The sequence below is a fragment of the Triticum urartu genome, chromosome 6A (genome assembly GCF_056163025.1).
Source record: "Triticum urartu cultivar PI428250 chromosome 6A, HENAU_Tu73, whole genome shotgun sequence".
NCBI lineage: Eukaryota > Viridiplantae > Streptophyta > Magnoliopsida > Poales > Poaceae > Triticum > Triticum urartu.
The window spans coordinates 407,952,056-407,967,564 of record NC_141878.1 but is presented as its reverse complement, the minus strand read 5'-3'; the positions used below and the strand labels follow the sequence as shown (position 1 = coordinate 407,967,564).

At 42.9% G+C, this 15,509-nt stretch overlaps 1 protein-coding gene and 1 pseudogene across 1 annotated transcript; one reads left to right on the top strand and one right to left on the bottom strand.

Annotated features, from left to right (window-relative positions):
• Positions 1 to 1,174: 1,174 nt before the first annotated feature.
• Positions 1,175 to 3,923, bottom strand: LOC147965436 (uncharacterized; annotated as a pseudogene).
• A 5,284-nt stretch (positions 3,924 to 9,207) lies between these two features.
• On the top strand, positions 9,208 to 14,834 carry LOC125513600 (uncharacterized). The gene is made up of 8 exons (XM_048678746.2): positions 9,208 to 9,416; positions 9,973 to 10,080; positions 10,561 to 10,698; positions 10,827 to 10,958; positions 11,045 to 11,161; positions 11,791 to 11,896; positions 11,983 to 12,040; positions 12,158 to 14,834. Exons 1-8 carry the CDS (start codon positions 9,296 to 9,298, stop codon positions 13,571 to 13,573), a joined length of 2,196 nt encoding a protein of 731 aa, XP_048534703.2. The 5' UTR covers positions 9,208 to 9,295; the 3' UTR covers positions 13,574 to 14,834.
• Positions 14,835 to 15,509: the final 675 nt, after the last annotated feature.

The following is a 15,509-nucleotide window of genomic DNA, read 5'->3' as shown; positions in this document are numbered from 1 at the left end:
CCTTTTGTGAGAAAAGGATGGATTGTGCATTTGAACTCCACTATGTATTGTGAACAATGGTTGTGTATGCCTATAATGTGTTGAACTGCAGTAAGTATTGTTTTCTTATGTTATACTGATGCTGAAAATGGTTGCTAGTTTGTTGCTGAAAATGGTTGCTAGTTTGTTGCTGAAAATGATGACATACAAAGCATTGGAAAATGCTTATGTTACACTCATGCTTAAATGCTTAGATGCATTTGCAAAAGGAATAGTTTCTTATGCTTAAATGCTTCCTCATCATTCTTTTGTTATGTTGTCACCCAAAACCCTAATTGATTATTTTAGGTGTTTTCGTCGACCCCGAGCCACCAAAACCCTAATTGATAGGTTTAGGTGGTTTCGTCGACCCTGAGCCACCAAAACCCTAATTGATAGGTTTAGGTTGTTTCATCGACCCCGAGCCACCCTAGAGCCTAGATGATAGGTTTACGTGGTTTCGTCGACCCCGAGCCACCAAAACCCTAATTGATGGGTTTAGGTGTTTTTGTCGACCCCGAGCCATCCTAGAGCCTAGATGATAGGTTTAGGTGTTTTTGTCGACCCCAAGCCACCAAAACCCTAATTGATAGGTTTAGGTGGTTTCGTTGACCCCGAGCCACCAAAACCCTAATTGATAGGTTTAGGTGGTTTCATCAACCCCGAGCCACCCTAGAGCCTAGCTGATAGGTTTAGGTGTTTTCTTCGACCCCGAGCCACCAAAACCTTAATTGATAGGTTTAGGTGGTTTTAGCCTAGACCTTAACAACATATCCAACAATGTATCCAACAACAAAGTTACTCTATCCAATAGTATGCACCATTGTCATGAACATATCAATCATAAGAAGATATAAAAAGAACCATCCACATGAACATAGTCCATTCCATGCATTGATTAACTAATAAATAGCAAGATCACATCCATCCACATGAACAAAAGCCAGCTCTAGAAATGGCATTAACTAATAAATAGATCCATCCATTCACATGAACAAAAGCCATATATGGCATTGATTCTTAAAGTACACCAACAGAGTACAATAAGAGCACCAGCAAAGTACACTGAGAGCACCAGCAAGATCACATTGTACCATAGGATTCAAGAACACACATAAAGTATCTAGTTTTGAACATTACATGGCACATGTGCCATTTAGTGGTTACCACTTGCATAGAAGTAGGCTCTCCATCCTCTGTTTCTACCACCAGAAGGTGGAGGAGCAGTAGATGTAGAGGGAGCAGTAGATGTGGAGGGAGCAGATTGCCTTGGGGCATAGAATGCACCTCTCCCTCTCCCAGCACCTCTCCCACCACCTGGTGCAGCACCTCTCCCTCTCCCTCTCCCAGCACCTCCTCTTGCAACAGTTGGTGCTGTTGTAGGAGCTGGATGACAAGCTCTTGGTGCTGGTGTAGGAGGAGCAGCAGCACCATCACTTGAATTCCTTGCAAGAGGCTGGCAGAAACATGGAAATGAGTTAGCAAATACTAAAATAAAGAAGGAACACATGTTAGTAATTAAAATAGGTTTACCACATTTTTGTTCTTCCTCAAAGCCAGCTCAAGCTTCAACTGTTTCATGCAGCTTGTGTACCTATGTCCTTGCAGTCCACAATTGCCACATGTTATAGTCCCCATTCTTGATGTGTCCTTTGGCTTTGGAACTTCAAACTTCCCCTTGATCCTCTTCTCTTTCCTTCTTCCCCTTTTCACTTTAAATGCAGATGGGTCAATGTTTGGACCAGGGGTCCTTGTCCAATCATGCTCACCAGGAACTGGATAGATCATTGGTTCATAAGCTGTTGCCACATAGAATTGTTTCTTGAAGAAATTGCTGACATAATCCTATGGTTTTCTTTTGTCCCTATTTATTGCTGAGATGGCATGGTTACATGGGATGCTAGTGAGGTCCCATTTTCTGCAACCACATGTGTGAAGTTGCAAGTTAACAGCATGGGTTTGTTGCCCACTTGTAATTTGCCACAAGTCCACACCAGCTTGAAATAGGTTTGCAAAATTTGGCCCTCTCCTTCTCAACCTCTAGCTTCTCACTATAATGGGGTGTTATCTCCCATCTAGCTTTCTTTTCACTCTCCCTATTCCTATGCCACCTCACCATCTGCGTATCCTTTATTCCATCACACATTGTCCTAATTGGTTTTTTCCTAAAATCTAGTACATACTTGTTGAACACCTCAAACAAATTGTTAACTACAAGGTCAGTCTTGCAGTTTGTGCCAAATGCATGCCTTGCCCATGTTTTCTTGGGTACATCACTAAGCCACTTCCAAGCTTCCTCACATTCAGTTCTTAGGTCATTCATTGCAATGTTAAATTTGTGTTCACTATATGCATAGGCAACATTATCCATATACTTCTTCAGATCTTCCCCCCTAAACCCAGTAGTTTGGAAGTTTGCATATATATGCCTAAGGCAGAACCTTTGGTTGCACTTAGGAAAGACTGCATTCACTGCATTTAGTACGCCCTGGGACACACAGTTAAACTAGCTAAGCTACTATCTATCACAAAACAACCATATAAGAACAAGGTGAGATGATGCAAGCACATACCTTTTGTCTATCTGACATTATTGTATATGGACCAAACTGTCCCACTTCTCCTCCTAGGCAGATTTTTAGTTGGTGTAGAAACCAACACCAGCTAGGTGTGTCCTCTTGCCCAACAATACCAAATTCTAGTGGGTATATATTGTTGCTGCCATCTCTACCAGTGGCAGCAAGTAGTTGAACACCAGTAGTTAACTTGATGAAGCACCCATCAACACCTAAATGTGCAAGCAAATTCAATATCTAAAACATTCAAATGCATTTAAAGATAAAACAATATGTAACTAATGTAGAAGGTGAAAAAACTGACCAATGAAGGGTTTTCACCCACTGAGAAACCCCTCCCTTGCTCCATTGATGCAATAGAACATGGCATGGAATCTTGGGCCTGTATGGGGGATTTTTTCAATGGGTGTATCCATCACTGTCTGAGCATAGTCTTTCAAGCTAGGGTGTTGCTTTTTGTGGTCTCCTAACACAGCATCAATAGCTAGGTTCTTTGCCCTATATGACATTGACTTCGGCACATCCACACCATACTTCTCCATGCAGGCATCAATCAAAGTTTGAATGCCAGTTGTTAGATCAGATCTGAACAGTGACTCATACTTGTTGGCAAGCCACTTGGCACTTACCCTTGTTGTCTCTGTACTAATAGGGCAAGTGTGCCCAATTCTCATCTTCTTAATTACAAAAGTAGTTTCACCTTTTATAATTGCTGCCACCATAAAGAAGTTGCAATGTTTTTGGTTGCATTCTACAATTATCCTTTGATCCGAGTTCTTGTGATATTTGAAGTTTCTGCCTTGAGTGATGTGTAAGTTCAACAAAGCCTCTCTAATTGATGTTGATCCTTGAAACACATCTTTAGACATAATTGCTCATGTGGTGCCTCCATTTTCTCATTGTACCATTTCCTAGGAGGCCTCTGCTTTGCCGTGCTCTTCCTTTTCTTTGGCAGCACAAATGACAATGGCTCAAAACCATCATCATCAGCCTCCTTCAACAATCATTTCTCTTCTTCATCAGATGAAGGTTTGAAATCAGGCTCCTTCTCTTGTACTACACTGGAATGTGACCTTGTTGTTGGCCCTCTCCTAACTGGAAGCTTCTGTTTCTTCTTCTTCTCTTCATGTACAATTATAGTTTCTTCATCCTCTAAAACAACTGTGTCATCTTCATCCATTTGAAAAATTTCCTCAACCTCTGTGTCACCCTCATAATGCAACACTTCTTCCTCCTCAGATTCTTCATCATCTGATTCTTCCTCTTCTATTTCATCATACTTATCTGTCTCTTTCCCTCATCCATCTCTATGTCATCAGCATCACCCATATAAAAAGGGTTTCCATCACTGTCATATTCACCTTCACAATCAGAACCACCATTGCCATCATATCCATCTTCTTCTTCTAGTTCCAAAACAGCTTTCAGCTTTACTTTTACATTCTTGCTCTCTTGTGTGCAAACACCAGTACCATGAGCTGCACTGCAGCTGCTACTCTGACTTTCAAAGATAACTCCTTCTTGATCAACAACATAGATGGGTGGCTCACTGAGATCATATAACACAGGCTCTTCATACACAACTGTGGACAATTCTTACCTCTCAAACTGGCTGCAAGGAGGTGGACATGCCCTCACTAGCAAATTTATAACCTTACACTCCTGAACCTGCCTCTTTACTCTTTGCAACTCAGCATTACTCTCTACCATCTCCAATCCTTTCTCCCCTAAATCTGGATTTTCAATGTGAAACAATAGATCATATTCACTAAATCCTTGGGTTTTCATCACTGCAATCATATTCAGATATGTTACATCTGAACTGCAGAGCTTCAGCTCAAACATTTCTAAAGCATCAAAATGGAACCTAACATCCAAAGTGTCATCATACAAACTGCAAAATGAAATAACAGACAAAAATGGTTAACAATTTAACCATGGCTAATAAACAATTTTAATTAATAGATAGGTTAACAAGGATTTTTCAACTATTCAGTACCCAAGTTTAACTTAAGCATAAAACAATTTTTAGTTAACATTTAAGCTTTGTTTTACTATTCTCAGATATGTTAACATATAAACACTTTTTAGTTAACATATAAACAAAGCTTTGTTTAAGTTAACATATGAACAAAGCTTTTATTTACCCTTAGCCCTAGTCAACAATTCCAATAAACACAATTACTACAAATCAAACATATTATGAATAAACTAAGAATATGAGAGCAAAGCATAATGATAGTATACAATGTAAACAACTATCTCAATGGGTAGTTAACCCTATGACAGCAAACTGATGTTTTGTATTTTCAGAGAAGTAGTTAACAGAATAATGCTACTCTACTCTAGTTAGGTAACACCTAATCCCAATTTGGACTCAGAAATAACAATGTAAATCATATACAACAGTAGCAATTATAGTGATCAACATGAAGGCAGTAAACCCTAATCCTCAATTTCAGTTAGCAAAAATTGAAGAGTGGAGCACTTACAGAACACCACTGATGCCATGAGTCCACTGATGGGCGGTGCTGGGGTTGGCCACCCAAATTCGCGCCATCCGCAGCCTCTGCTCCATCGACAATGCTGGCTCCGAAAAATCATCGTCGTCTCTACTGTACTCCGACGTGGAGTAGCCGCCACTGTCGTCGACGCCTAAGCGGAGGAGGACGCCGCCGCCGCTACCACGGTCATCGCCCCGGCCTTTGCCGCCCGCCGGAGTGGCCGATGCCATCGTCTCCTAGGGCACAGCAGCCGCGGGGGAGAGGAGGGCGCAAGGGAGGAGCAGCCGCGGGGGGGGGGGGGGGGGGAGGACAAAGCCTAAGCAGTTCGAGCCATGGCTGCGGCGGCGTAGTGTGGTGGTCGGCGGGGCGGGCGGGGAGGGAGGCGGCGGCGAGGGAGCGAGGAGGAGGAACAGGGCAGCGTACGGGTTGGGGTCTGGCTGGAACGCACCAGCCGCCGCTCAACGGTTCGACCCGGGCTCGCCCGAGTCAACGCGCGGGCACGCGCTCACTGGCCAGCGTGGCGCCTGACGGGCGGGCCCAACCGGTCAGAATACCTGTCAATACGTATAAAACACACTTTTAGCCTCTTTTGCAACGTCTCGCCCCAAACTTGGTACTGACACGTAAAAATTACCAATCTTGATACCAATCTGCTTCCAATGCCTCAATTGTGATACTTTTGTGCAATTTACTCTACGACGATTGCACCTGGGGCGAGATGAGATAGTGCCGCAACATAGACCATCGTGATGTCCTGTGCCGCTACGAGATAGTTACAGTGAGCATACAACGGTTTTAATACACAATGCTAGGTCTGAATACGGGGACAATTGAATGCGTTGTGACTGATCCAAATATGCATGCATGGTCCAGATATGCATAGCACTGGACGCCGTGCGTAAAAGCGAGTTTTCGCGAAAGTCATCTTCTACTTGCGAGCTTATTTGAGCTCGCTATGAACAGTAAAATCACAAAAAAGTGAAAATAAAATAGAGATAAAATCAAACAAATGCTTTAAGTGCTTGCAGAATTTCATCATAAAATGACATTCATGGAAGTCCGGTAAAAAAAACCCAACACCTCAAAATGCTTTGAAAATAACACTCTTGCCACGATTTCCATGAATGTCATTCTTTGCTGAAATTTTGCAAGCACAGAAAACATTCGTCAATGTTTTCCTCATAAATTTTTCAGAATTTGTTTTCTTTTTTCTGGATTTTACCGTTCACCTGAGCTCATTTGAGCTCGAGCTCAGAAACTCTGCGTCCTAAAAATGCCTCTCTTCTTCAGGAGAGATGGTCGTTCCCAGTTCTCAGTTTATCCCTTAAGGCATGGCCAACACATAGCCTAAACCCACAGTGCCATAGTCCATGTAGGAGGATTTGCCTCCAATGGTGTTAGGCAAGTTCTTTAGGGACATAGGGTGTGGTCTTGTGCAAAAGGTTGAAAATGGTGTAGTGGAAGGCAATTAGAGTTTCAATTTGTCATGTGAATTCTCCCAAGACCCCGCCCGTCTTGTCGCATAAACTTGCCTCGCTCTTTTAGAAACTCCACTAGCGAAAAACTTAGGGTTTATGTCCACTCCGACAACGCTGCCACCAAGAGCTTGATTCCTCAAATTTGCGCTCCTTCCCACGGCGGAGGGATCATCTAGGTCTTGTGATCTTGTCGTTTCATGTATGCTAGGTTGCATGTGTCGACAGAGGGTGAATTCAGCGGAAGTAAGGGAGGTGCCGAAAGGGTGGAAGACCTACTCAGTCATCTCGATCTGCATGAATATGAGGAGGATGAGTTTATGTGGGAATCGAAGTGGCTGATCTACGCGTGCAAGCAAAGTGGCTTGCCATAGCGAAGGTGGAGGTGAACAAGGGCTTTAGCCCCTCCGCTCTATACACAGATATGACATTGACATGGAATCTGGCAAGGGAGGTTCATTGAAAGAAAATCGATGATAACCCTTTTCACATTACAGTTCAGGTGTTCGGGTGATTGGAACACTGTGATGACTATGGTCCATGGCTTTTCCAAAATCAAGGTTTGATCATTGGAGAGTACAAATGGGTTCACAAACTCTATGGACATTGTTCTGGATAGGATCACCGTTTGGACTCGTGTCATCAACTTCCTCATTAGTATTTGGTTCTAGAGGTGATCAAAGGCATGTGCATGAACATGGGGAAGGTGAAAAAAGTTCCGATTGAGCTACATCTGTGAGTTCGTTCATGTGAGAGTAAGACTTGATGTTAACAAGAAACTTAGTAGATTTGTGGCAATAAATAAAGCCAGTAAGAAGGATTGTTACAAGGTGAAATATGAGAAATTACCAATTTTCTGTGGTGTTTGTGGCCTTCTTGGTTATTGGCAGCAAGAATGTGGAACGGGCAAATATGACCCCGCAAGTTTGGAGTGGGGAATTCATCCAAATGGCGAGGTAGAGGTCGCGGCCCCAGTCGTGGCTGATGTAAAGGAAGAGAAGATGATGAGTTCAAACCTAACCGAACCTTTTGGTAGAGGAGGAGGGGGTTGGATTTGGCCCCGGTAGCAGTCGTGGTCGTTCTGATGGCAGAATTGAGGGGCCAGTTGAAAACTGGAGGTTTAATGGTATCTATGCGAAAGAAAATAAAGGTGTTGCTATGAAAGTGGATGACTGAATTGTATGAAAATATGTCATTATTGGCCAGAATGCTGATAAAATTTGAATGCATATGGTAAACAAGGTGCATATGACATTCAACAGCTACGGTTGAAAATGATATCGACCTACTAATTACATAATAATAAATACTACTAAACATTCGATGCACTATTTTTTTGACAGGAAGGCCTTCACGGCTAGCTTTATTAATCAATCACACTTACATCGTTTGCTAGAGATTTTACAATAAACTCAGGGGGTGCGTCTACCCATACAGAGGGAGAGTTTGTACTTCCCCAACTAGCTAGCTCATAAGCAACTACATTTGACTCTCTATTACAATGCTCAATACTTACCTTCCCGAACTCACGAAGCAAGAATCTACATTCTTCTAAAACTAGGGCTGCCATCATAGCATGGCCTTCATTCATCCGTAGAGCATCAACCACCACAATATTATCCATTCTCAGCATCACATTGTTGCAACCTAGGCCTTGGAGAAGTTTTATGCCTTCTAACAAAGCTGCAGCTTCCGCCGAGACGACATCCGGGATTTGCATGAGATAAGCCGTTGATGCCCCGATGAATTTCCCGCGGGTGTCTCTTACTACTGCTCCACACCCGCCTGTATGATCTTCAACATAAAACGATGCATCAACGTTTAGTACTTGTTGGCTGGACAAAACAACAGGCCACTTGTTCAGTCGAGGTCTCTCCTTCGGTTTCCCTGCTGTCCGAACAAAATTTAGGCTTAGAGCCCGGATCAATATCGCAGTTTGTTCCGGCAAGTGGACAGTTTCTCCGTGCACAAATTGTCTCTACTACCATCAGATGTACCAGTTGGTTCCAGCAATAATCTCTGACAATTCTATTGGGCCTGAGTACATACGCTGATTAGCTTCATCACATAAGAAAAAATCTATTATCGCTGCTCCAGAGCGGTCTATGCACATGGCGTCCCTGATAATATTGCCAACGCCCAAGGCTTCCTAAACAGCTAGAGCACGTGGGCATGAGAACAGTACATGGCATATATCTTCCGCGTCCATCTTGCAGACAGGGCATTGAGAGTTAGTACCAACATGTCGATTAGTTAGAACGCTGAAGCATGGTAGCACATTGTGTAAGCACCTCCAAATGAAGATCTTAATCTTTCTTGGCAGTTTGAGCTTCCAAATCTTCTTCCATACTGGATGTGGTCTAGAACCAGATCGGTAGTTCCCCATCAAATCTTCCTGGGCATAAGTCTCTTCCCACTGTTTGTAATACGCTGAGCGAACCGAGAAAGTGCCGTTCTTATTTAAGTGACATGCTATATAATCCTCTGTACATTGGATGCACTATGTTGAAGGGCAAAAAGTGTTTGGATCACACGGTTCAGACGCTGCATTTTGATGCACGCGGTTGGAGTTGCCCTTACCATGTGGGCATTCGCAAAAAGCAAAAATAAACTTTCCACGTGGGTTCCACTTGTCAGTTGACCACACGCGAGAACCGAACGCGCAAACTTCCTGCGCCCGAGTGTTGGCGCGCACCCACCCAAGCGGCGGCGGCGGCGAGCGATGGATCGCCCCCAGCTCCGGAACCCTAGCAGCCGCCCTCTTAAGCCGCTGCGGCCACCGCGAGGCTCGGCCGCCCAGCCCCCGCCAGCGTCGAGGCCTCCCCCCAAGCCCTCCTCTCCAGGCTCGTCTCCCTCGCCTCCACCGCTGTTACGATTCTTGTATTACCCCTCGAGTTCTTGAAACCAAGATTGATGCAGAAGTTCAAGTCTTGTGGGTTGAGTTGGGATTTTTGGGGGTTCAGGAAGACGCCTCGGAGTTAAATCTGCCGTTCGATTCTAATTGGATTGGAATGCCTATCCTGCGTTTCCCCCGCAAAGAAAAACAGAAGAGTTCGTGGCATTTTGGGGAGAGTTGGGATCATTTCACTCTCGATTTAGTAGGATCTGGTATCTGTTTAAAGGCCGTGCGCTTCCGTTCCCTAGCTACATGCTGACGTTTTCCATGCGTTCCTTGTGGTTCTTGAGTGGCATGTTCGGTTTCTGCGAGGTCATGGGGTTTTAGGATCTTCTTTTTACTTCTTTGAATTTTGTCTGTACAGCTCTGGTATTGCGAAATCTTGCTAAGTGACCCTTAAGTACCAACATGTTGGTCATTGCAGCCTTTCTTGAGTGAGAGTTTCATCCTGTAAATCATTCTGTATTTCTGGCTTCATGCAATGATTCACTATCTAATGGCAGATGGAAGGCCAAGAAAAAAGGTTCGATTTGCAAGTGAAGCTGGTAGTCATCACATGCATGCGAGACAGGATGCTAACACAAGCAAAGCTGAGAAAACTAAGCCCCAAGGTGCCTCTAGTCTCACTGTAACTCCTGTCTTTCTTAACAGTACTGAATTTATGCATTAGTACTCTTTTAGACGCTATATGTTTCTGCATCTTGCAATTCTGTAATCACAGCTTAAAGGGGCGTTGTGCCACAACTATAATCTGGTAACATTAATTCTTTTCTTATGTGTCAACCTGTTTGCTTATTGGAATTCCTAGTCAAAGGTTCAATATGCTCTAAATTCAAAAGGATGCTTGCAATGTACCTGTTAGATTGTTCGAGCCATGCGATATTTAATTTTCTGTTGGAAGGATCAATGTTTGGCTGGGAACAACCCACCTGATGACTTGTATTCAAACATTCAAATTTGCAAAATACACAGAATCAGACAATCTAGTCTGCCTAAGAAGATTGGAGTAACAGAAAATAAAAATAAACAGCAATAGTAATAAATGATGTGTGTTATTTGACACTCCTATTTGGGCATCACTTCCTATGCAGGTTCCGATGCGAAAACTACCGAACTCAAATTCTTTAAGAAATTGTGGGAGCAGTCAGGATGTAGATCCCGTTCCCTCAGACAACCTCATCAAAACATTGTGCCAAGCATCTCCAAGCAAAAAGAGGGTGATAGAATGGGTTTGTAATTTTGTATCCACTCTTGCTGTCCTATAGTATCATTCTCTTTGATTCTTCTTGCTTCATACATTAAAAGGAGCTGCAATGCATCAGTCCTATGAACTTCTTCGTTCTTTCTGCACTTGTAGAACCACAGAACATGACGTCGCACAAGAAGTTCCCTGCGCAGAATGTTACTCTGTGTCCTGATGAGACCCCAGCCACACCCTCAAACAATGAAATCTCTGATGAGCAAGTGGAAGTGCAAGCCTCACATTCTGGTCCGGTTTTCTTTCTCTGACCCCTTCTTTTAATTATGAGTGATATGTCGTTAGACTCTTCTCACTATTGATCCTCTTCTCTGCAGAATATCACAATCATGATACACCTCAGTTAAAACCATGTGATATCCTGCCAATGGGTCATGTTTTCACACCCACGATTCAGACACCATTTGAAATCGCAGGGATTTCAAGAAATACCGGTGAGCACATGCTCATTACTCGATACAAATGTTTAGTGCAATCACTACTTTACTGCTTTGTTATCAAAAGAAATACTACATACTGCTGAAAGTTTTGCTGTATACAGTAGTCAACCTTTCTGGTAACTTTACAGTTATACTAAAGGCTTTGTTGTTGTTCTTGTACAGTTATATGACATATGGCATGGTTGAAACTTTATTTAACATGGTTGCAATGGGAGTGAACAAACTAAAGATGTACTACTATTACTAAAACTAAAATAGATGCGAATGTAATAATATCATGCCTTTAATCATGGTATTTTATTAGTCTTGGATGCTCTTTTTCCTTGCTAGCTAGCGGATATCTGTTTTCGAAATGTACATAATTTTTCCTTGCATGATGCTGATATGTGTCCTGCAATCGTTCCCTGCTACAAGCACATGTTACTGATTAGATACATCACCTTGTTGAGATGATGATTCACCGTATCTAAATTCTGCAATTCCCAAGTTCTGAAAATCTTTTGTAAGGTTGTGCCCATGAGATCATATGTTGTTAGCAGTGTATTTCTAGCAAATTTAAAATTGCTACATTCAGATGAGATGCTAATCCCATTATGTTTCCACTTCTCGTGTACCGGTAATAGACGCAGAACCTGGGAGTAGACGCATGTTTTCAGAAAAGAGAAGAAAATTATTAAAGCTAGCTGCAAAAACTGTGTCAATGGAAAGTTCTGAGTTGTTGCGAAAAAGGTTGTTATTATATTATTGAATAATTCAATTATTTTTTATATTTTCATGTACTCTAATATTGTTGGTGCGGTGATTGAACTTTTCAGATCAGATTTTTTTGCTGATATCTTGCAAAGGTTAGGCGCCAACGACATAATAAGAGAGGTATTCTTTGCTGAGCCCCTCTAGTTTGAACACTTATAGTTACAAATGTATCATCACCTACTTAAAAGTTCTGTTATCTAGTTGGTTTACCTCTGACAGCTACCTAATGCAATGCAGCATCATAAAGAGCCCATGAGACAGAGGGAAATGGTTCACAGACGTGCTCATTCTGATCCCAAAGGTCATTTTGAAAACATGCTTGATTATGGGGGTGATTTCAAATCATCAAGTAAACTGATATTGGGCAAAGAGTCATCCTCATATGCAAGTGACGAATCACGTCAATTCTTAGCGTTGCCATGGGTAGACGATCAGGGTCTTCCAAGTTTTCTTGATTGGAAAGACGATTTATCTTGTGTGGACAATGGAGCACATGAGAGCATGTCATTACCATCAGCATATTCTACAAAACTTTCAAGTTCTGATTGGAAAAGGGACACTGTTCACAACCAGGTCTCCAACTTGTTGCTAGAGGATGTTCAACACCTCACCAAAGGCAAATTAGCTTCGGGTAATGAATTGGGCTGCAATATTCAATCTGAGCCATATGATCATGATGAATGGGATCCAATGCTGTTGCTAGCAGTCACTGAACCATTTCCAAATCGATTGTCCTTCCCCTGTCAGATCAGGGAGCAGTCTGTGGTGTCGCGTGCAATATCAGATACTTCATGGCAACCTGAGTTTTCCAGATCCCTAGAGCATTGTACTTCTAAGTCGCTTGGACTGGAGGTGGATGGCTTGATTGAGGCAGGATTGTTTGATGATTCTGATGCTGGACTTCAATCTGCATTTGATCAGTCACATGAGAAATGCACTTCAGGATTTTTAGGCCTTAGAAACGGAATTCTTGATAATAATGGTTTTAGCAGTATCTCCAACTTCCATGTTAGTCAGAGCAAGAGCATTGTATTGAATCCAGACCGAAGTTGCCTGAATTCCATATGTTCAACTTCAGATTACCCTTTTGAGCAGCGGTCAAAGAGCTTTTGTGACTCTGCTGTCCCTATATCCTGTATGGATGGAATGGTGGAGAGACATTTGACAGAGGCAGAGTTGTTTGATGATCCTGATACTGGGCTTGTACAGGGACTGGATCAGCTACCTTTGAAATTCACTGCTTCAAGTTTTCCCAAGTACACGTCTGGAATTCTTGATCATCATCATGACCCAAAGGACTGCTACAGCATTTTGCGCATGGATGCAAATGAGACTTGTTTGGATTCCTTATCCTCATATTCAGAGCGTTCTTGTAAGCAAAACTGGGAAAGCTTATGTGATTTCTCCACAGAATTGCGGTCATCATCACATCATGTCAAATCTCGTGGTGGTAATTTGGAAGGTATGTTTGGTTTCTCGTCGAATGGAAGTATTTGCAATGATTTTGAAGATGACAACAGTATGACGCTAGTCGAAGGCAACACCAAGAGCTGCTTGTTTGGTACATCGGATCTTGCATTATTTGGTTCTTGCTCTACTAGAGATAGCATCAGCGAGACTCCCATGTTATCTTTTGATGGTGTAAGGTGGTAGCTCTGCACTCCATTGTTCCTTGAAGTGCTATCTGTTTCTGTGTAGACTGACCCTGGTAGTGGACGATAAATTCCACTGGACGCAACTGCATGCTTTATGTCCCTGGCTGAGTCAAGTCGACCCCTCCAAACCTTGGGGCAAATTTTCCAATCAAGGTGAATAAGTGTGGTGCTGGCTTTGTGCATGCAGCTTCGCTGACTGTTGGTGATGGAACGCCTGCGCGGTTATGAACAGATAGATCGCAGGTCAGTCCATAGCCGAGCTGGCACCTACAGTTCTTTCCGTGATCAGGGTCGTGAACTCTTAGCAGAGGTCACTTTCTGATGCCATCCTCAACAGCCGCTGGACCAGATACATTGCTGGAACTCTGAATGTGCAAGACATTGTGGAGTTTCTCCATCCTGTGGAAATCAGCGACACCTGGTCCATCTACCCTGGCATCGAAGACCAGTTTATCTGGAATTTATCTGACTAAGGTTCCTATTCAGCTAAATGAGCATAAATGCCCTCTTCGGGTGTACTTCTGAGTCAACACTTCGGGACGGATGGGCTCCGTTGAAAGGTCTTATTCTTGGTTGGTGCAGCAAACAGATATTGGATGGCAGATCATCTCAAACGCCGTGGTCTGGTCGCTGCCCCCTTCGCGATCAGACAACTGAAACACTGTCAGACATGCTAACTGAATGTCCATTTGTAAGACAGGTCTGGCATGAGGTCCTCTCGCCCTTGTCGCTGCAGGCCACTGGTCGGCAGTCGGGTAAGACTTGCAACTCCTGGTTTGAGCAAGCTGCAACATGCGCAGGGGAAGGCAAATTGAGAGGTGCACGATCACTCAACATCCTCCTGACTATGTGGCGAGCTGAGAAACGACTGTGGTCTTGAACAACATCTTGCAGCCGAATCGATCATGGTGGAGGTGGAGCAGTGGAAGCTGGCTGGAGCGAAGGCTCCATGTGTATAGTTCTTTTCTCTTCTTTGTTTGTCTTTGGTTTTGCGACTTTGCGTAGACTAGGCTTGCTCACGTTTTTTGCAGTTTTTTAGCTCCGGTTTTTATTTATACCATTGATCCAATGAGATGTGCTTGAACTGATGTTATGAAGTTTGTAAATATTGCCAGAAAATGTATATATTTGATTTGCCTACTGGGTTTGTTGTTGATGTTAGACTAGGGTGATGATGTGAAAACAAAGGCAGGGAGCTGAATGAGAGAGATGCTGCATGTATAGACAAGCTCAATAAACAATCCATTTCATCCTTTTCATATTACCTTTGTTGATTGAAAAGTGTTAGTCTCAGCATGCACGCGTACTCCAGCTTTGTCTACTGTGAGAAAGTACTGTGCAGTACACATATATAATTCCTCCAAACGAAAGCTCGCATCACATTTCACATGTTTAGCGGCAAAAGGCTTGGGAAATTGATCTTGGCACTTTGGAGAGTCTTTGACCGCCAACTTGTCGGCTTCCTTTAGCCACCATAATATAGTACAACAAAACCAAAATACCCAAAGCTTTGATCAATCAACATGCCATGCCATCCATACATCTCATCCTCTGCACACCTGAGTTCACGGACGCTTTTCTTGGAAGTATCTACACCTGAGTACTTTGTGTTGTTGCTCTCCAGCTCCAGGGCCCCTGTTTTTTTTTCTTTCTAAAAAACAAAAACAATTCTACGCGGACCAAACAAACACCAGAGCATATCGTGGCAAGAAGCGCTTGTGTAACACAATGAGCCATCTTTTTTTTAACACAGTAAACATGAGCATCTCATCAAGTACAAGGTGTAACTGTCATCTGAAATGAAGTGAAAGTTAATGCATCGTATTTAAGTATTTTGAGATTGTTTGGTTTTCGTAAGATGATTTATGTGTCGATAGGAGGAGTAGTGATTGTTATCTGAAACGTGGTAGGGAAAGGAGCTCTCCACTCGACAT

Excerpts from the sequence above, each read along its gene's own strand:
- LOC125513600 (XM_048678746.2), top strand. The coding sequence starts at position 9,296 with ATGGATCGCCCCCAGCTCCGGAACCCTAGCAGCCGCCCTCTTAAGCCG. Across the intron at positions 11,162-11,790 it reads AGGGATTTCAAGAAATACCG|ACGCAGAACCTGGGAGTAGA; the intron begins GTGAGCACATGC and ends TACCGGTAATAG. Across the intron at positions 12,041-12,157 it reads CCAACGACATAATAAGAGAG|CATCATAAAGAGCCCATGAG; the intron begins GTATTCTTTGCT and ends AATGCAATGCAG.